A 4,705-nucleotide genomic window follows, 5' to 3' on the forward strand; every position below is an offset into this window, starting at 1 on the left:
ATAATAAGGGTTTTAGTGTGTGTATTCTTAGAGTATGAATTCTCTTTCACGGTCAAAATATTTCAGTAGAAGAGAGATGAATATAATATATTTAAAAGATATGTTAGGAAATTATAATAACTCAAGTTGTATGACTTTTTTTCTTCTTGTAATAATATACAAAGATAAAACGTTTTAATAAGATGAATAAATTATTTAAAAGTATGAAAAAGCAATCCAAAATCACGAAAATCACTTGGTGGAGATTACCGTGTTTAAGGGAGGGTATTCTCGTCCTAAAAATACCTGTGATGAAGCTAAAAGGGAACAATGGCGGAAGGAAAGGAAAGTGAATAGAGGCCTCAAAAACCTCAAAAACCCTCTCTCTGTTTCTCTCTCTGTCTCTCTGTGTCTCACTCACTCACTCACCCAAACACACACACACACACACTCGAACTTCACTGTGGAAGCTTCATCCATTCATCATTGAAGGGTAGTACTAGTAATTTGACCGAAGAAATGGCGACTCATCATCTTCCCGACCACTTCAAGTGTCCAATTTCCCTAGAAATAATGTCGGACCCTGTAATCCTGTCTTCGGGTCACACCTTCGACCGTTCCTCAATCCAACGTTGGCTAGACGCAGGCTACAGAACATGTCCAATTACCAAGTTGCCCCTCCCCGACCAACCTTCCCTCATTCCCAACCACGCGCTCCGAAGCTTAATCTCCAACTACACCCTCCTACCTCCTCTCCACCAAACCATTTCCCAACCTCAAACCCTAATTTCCACCCTCACCTCTCCAGCTTCTTCCTCCGATTCCAAAATCGATTCCCTCCGCCACCTCACGCGCCTCTCCAAGCGTGACTCCGCCTTCCGCCGCCACCTCGCGGACTCAGCCGCCGTCCCCGCCGTCCTCGCCGCCGTCGTCGACCCTGCTCTCCAGGAGACGGCGCTCCCGCTTCTGCTCAACCTCACCCTCGACGACGACTCCAAGGTCGGCCTCGTCGCCGAGGGCGTCGTCGCGCGCCTCGTCGCCGTTCTACTCAACGCGCCGCCTGACTGCCGTGCCGTCGCGGCCACCATCGTCACCAGCCTCTCCGTCGTCGAGGTCAACAAGGCCACCATCGGCGCTTTCCCGGCGGCGATCGCGGCGCTCGTGGCGATAATCCGTGACGGAAAAGGAAGGGAGAGGAAGGAGGCCGCCACCGCGCTTTACGCGCTCTGCTCCTTTCCGGATAACCGGAGAAGAGCCGTGAGTTGCGGCGCTGTGCCGATTCTGTTGCGGAACGTAGAAATTGGATTGGAACGGTGCGTTGAGGTAATTGGCGTTCTGGCGAAGTGTAAGGAAGGGAGGGAGCAAATGGAAGGTTATAACGGTTGTGTTCAGATTCTGGCTAGCGTTTTGAGGAACGGAAGCTCCAGGGGGATTCAGTATGCGCTTTTCGCACTTACTTCACTTTGCTTGTACAGTCAGGAAATGGTGCTGTTAGCTCTTGAAGAAGGTGTTCTGGAAGCTTCTATTGTGTTCGTGGAAGATGATAATGAGAAGGTAAGGAGGAATGCGTGTAATTTGATTCGGGCTCTCCGTGGCAACAACAGCAACCACGATCGGGTGGAGTGATTATGGAAAATGAATGGAACTGGGATGTATGAAGTATCAGTTTTGATGGGAAGAAAGATTTGTTTGTCTCTCCTCAGTGGAGGTGAGTTGTTGTTTTTTGTTTATTGGTTCTGCCATGTTGGGTGGGTCCTCTGTACAAAATGGAAAGAAGATCATTTTTTTTTTGTTTTGAATGTGATAGGGTTCTTTTGTATGTTGTATATTGAATAATGATGATGATGGGCTAGCTCTCTGTTGTTAGTTTAGCTGTTCGAAATGGGAAAGTTAAATCCTTTGAACTGTAGTGCTTCATAGTTAGAACATTTCTTCTGGTTTCTTCGTAATTTTACTGGGTTAATTCTTAACATCTTGATTTTAACTTCCAAGTTGTGTTTTTTTATGTCTTTCCTTCGTATGTAAGTAGTAGTTCTGTTGCTGTGCATTTGAAATTTTAGTGTAACTCATGAATCGTTTGAATGAAAGAAAAAAAAAAAAGTGATTGAAATGAAGCTTGAATTCAGGATATGATTTTGGAATGTTATGTTTCAACATTTTTATTTCTTCACTGCTTTCCTCTCCAACAAAACAAATTAATTTTCAAGCTCAAATTTTAATTTCTTCCGTATGTATAATTTTTATGTTTCCTGAATCAAACATAAATGTGCATTTCAATAAGTTTAGAAAACAGAACCTGTCAGGCTAGAATTGAAAGTCAAATTTGTGAAGACTTATGAGACATGGTTTTCATTGAGCTATAATTGCCTTGGATGGTTGATTTAGACCCGAATGCTCTATATGCTTTTATTGTTTATGTTAATAGGAAATCAGCATTTTTTTACTTGTGAGGTACATTTTAACTGGGAGGATATTGACTTGCAAGTTAGTTTTCTTTTCACTTTTCACCCTTAAAATGTGTTCAGCAACCAGTCATTCCTACTATATCAATTGCAAGTAAAATATCTTGTTCTTTTGAATTGGCATGCACAGTTTGTTCATTCAGTTTTATGTCCTTCATTTTATTACACCAATATGACTATTTCTGGACTTGGAATTGTTTTTGCATATGAATATGTACATGCATGAAATAAATTCCGAACAAATGAAATTTTAGAAATCCATCTGATGTAGTTATTGCTTTAATCTTAATATTGGTAAGATGCCAAGGTTTTAATGTTTTTGTTCAACAACAAATGACGATGTTGGCCTGCCAATTTGGGAAAATGTGTTTATTTTAGCATGATTGTATGCAAGTAAATGTGCAGTTTATCCGTGAAAGTTCTTACTAATAATTTTTCAGATGGCAACAAACAAAATACTTAAGTTCGAAAGCTATCACTGCTAATATCATATGGATATGAACTTAAAAGGTCACAGGAAAACATTTTTAGCCGTCAAATACACCGGTTGGAGTACAGATTCTTCACTGAATTTTTTGGTATTGTCTTCTGCTGTATTAAAGTATATTATATTGATACTTTAATATATTTTAAAATTTCAAAATTAATTGTCATAAATATATTTTGAAAGCAGGTATAACAGAGGAATAGTATAGGAAAACCGACCATAGAATCCAAATTCCACTGGCCGTAAAAGTATTTCAAACTAGTGGTTTATGTTTAATAGTTCTATACCACTGGTTTTCAGTTTACTTCAATTTTCTGACAACTTCTTTCTCTTCTAAATAGATTTTGCTCTGATTACTATGTGATATATACGAATTAAGAAAGTAATGCCGAGTGCTTTTGAGACAGGTAATTAGGGATTCGTTGCTTCTACCCCTCTCCCATCCTCTTCTCTTTTTTTCTATTTTTTTTTAAATTTTATTAATTGGTGTGATTTACTATAGGGTTGTGATTTTTTTGGAACATTTAATTTTTTTTACTCTCAAGATGAGGATAGCTACTTGAAATGGGAGGGGACTGATGGGTTAGTCCGATGCATTTTCTGCATTTTGGTAAATTCTTTACAAGATATGTTGACAAATTGGGTTAGGGCCCTGCATCATGTGATCAGTAGTGCTGCTTTATTAATATTTAAGTATTTTGAATTGTGGTTGGCATGTAGCGTTGAGAACTTCACCCATGCAATAAAATTGCTTTTTATCCATTAAAAAATGCGCTGTCTTGGAGTAAGGGAAGAGTTATGAATAGTTGGTCCTTGCAGAACTTATTGCAGCCTTACAAAAAAAAAAAACTTTCTGCAATATATTAGTACTGCAAACATTTTTTCGCCAATTGAGTACACTGACACGGTTTCAGTGAGGTTTGTACCCATGCCATGTTGTTAACATTAGTTTTAATATCAAGATTTTAGTTCATGTCTAGCGGAAAGACTTCTGTTCGCTTTAATTATGTGCTAATTCTCTATCGATTGTGATATTGTTAAAGTTTGTCAGAAATACTAATTGAAGATTGAGGATGTGCTGAGGGTATATCCTTTGCAGGTGCTATTTTCCTTGTGTTTTGAATTCATAGTGATTTCCAATATGCATGCCATCTAACTCTTAAAGTTTGGTTGGGCTGATTTAATGGAAAATTGCATCATAAAGTTTTCTGATTTCCCTACACATAAATACCCATGCACGCTTCTCCACCTGTTAAAGGAGGCTCTGCCAAGTGGTTAAACTTCAGCAGATAACACCGGGCAAGTTGCTACTTTGTTCGGTTTTGTAGTGTGGATAGCAAAACATTTGTGTTTCCAATGATGGTATTTGGCAGGTAATTTGGCTTGACGTCAGAAGTTTTTACCTGAAATCGTTACTACATGTTATTTAAAGTCCTGGATTTACAATATTGATGCAGAATTTGATGCAGAATTTAGTGCAATGGTTTGTTACAGGGCATACGATTCTCAGGGAATTTATTTTTGATTCACTTTATACGAGTTTTTACTCCAGTGGTGTGTATTACACTTTCAAACACCATTTGATGTTGGATTCATTTGTCCTAATATTGGTTTGGTCAGCACACTTTTTCTGGCATTTGGTACCTTTCTACACATCTCGATTCTTTTCATATACCTCGCGTCTTCCTTTTTTGATTGTTTGTTTCTGGGTTTTCTTTTTCATAACGATTCCCTGCAGGAGAGTGCAACGGGGTTTATGGAATCATTCTTATATTAA

General features: G+C 38.9%; 1 protein-coding gene across 1 annotated transcript; it reads left to right on the top strand.

Moving 5' to 3' along the window:
- Nucleotides 1-235: 235 nt before the first annotated feature.
- Nucleotides 236-1,883, top strand: PUB8 (plant U-box 8). Its single transcript, XM_028064335.2, has one exon. It carries the CDS (start codon nt 499-501, stop codon nt 1,603-1,605), a length of 1,107 nt encoding a protein of 368 aa, XP_027920136.1. The 5' UTR covers nt 236-498; the 3' UTR covers nt 1,606-1,883.
- Nucleotides 1,884-4,705: the final 2,822 nt, after the last annotated feature.

The sequence above is a fragment of the Vigna unguiculata genome, chromosome 3 (assembly GCF_037176805.1).
Source record: "Vigna unguiculata cultivar grain cowpea cultivar isolate G323 ecotype 2 chromosome 3, ASM3717680v1, whole genome shotgun sequence".
In the NCBI taxonomy this organism is placed as follows: Eukaryota; Viridiplantae; Streptophyta; class Magnoliopsida; order Fabales; family Fabaceae; genus Vigna; species Vigna unguiculata.

Excerpts from the sequence above, each read along its gene's own strand:
- PUB8 (XM_028064335.2), top strand. The coding sequence starts at position 499 with ATGGCGACTCATCATCTTCCCGACCACTTCAAGTGTCCAATTTCCCTA.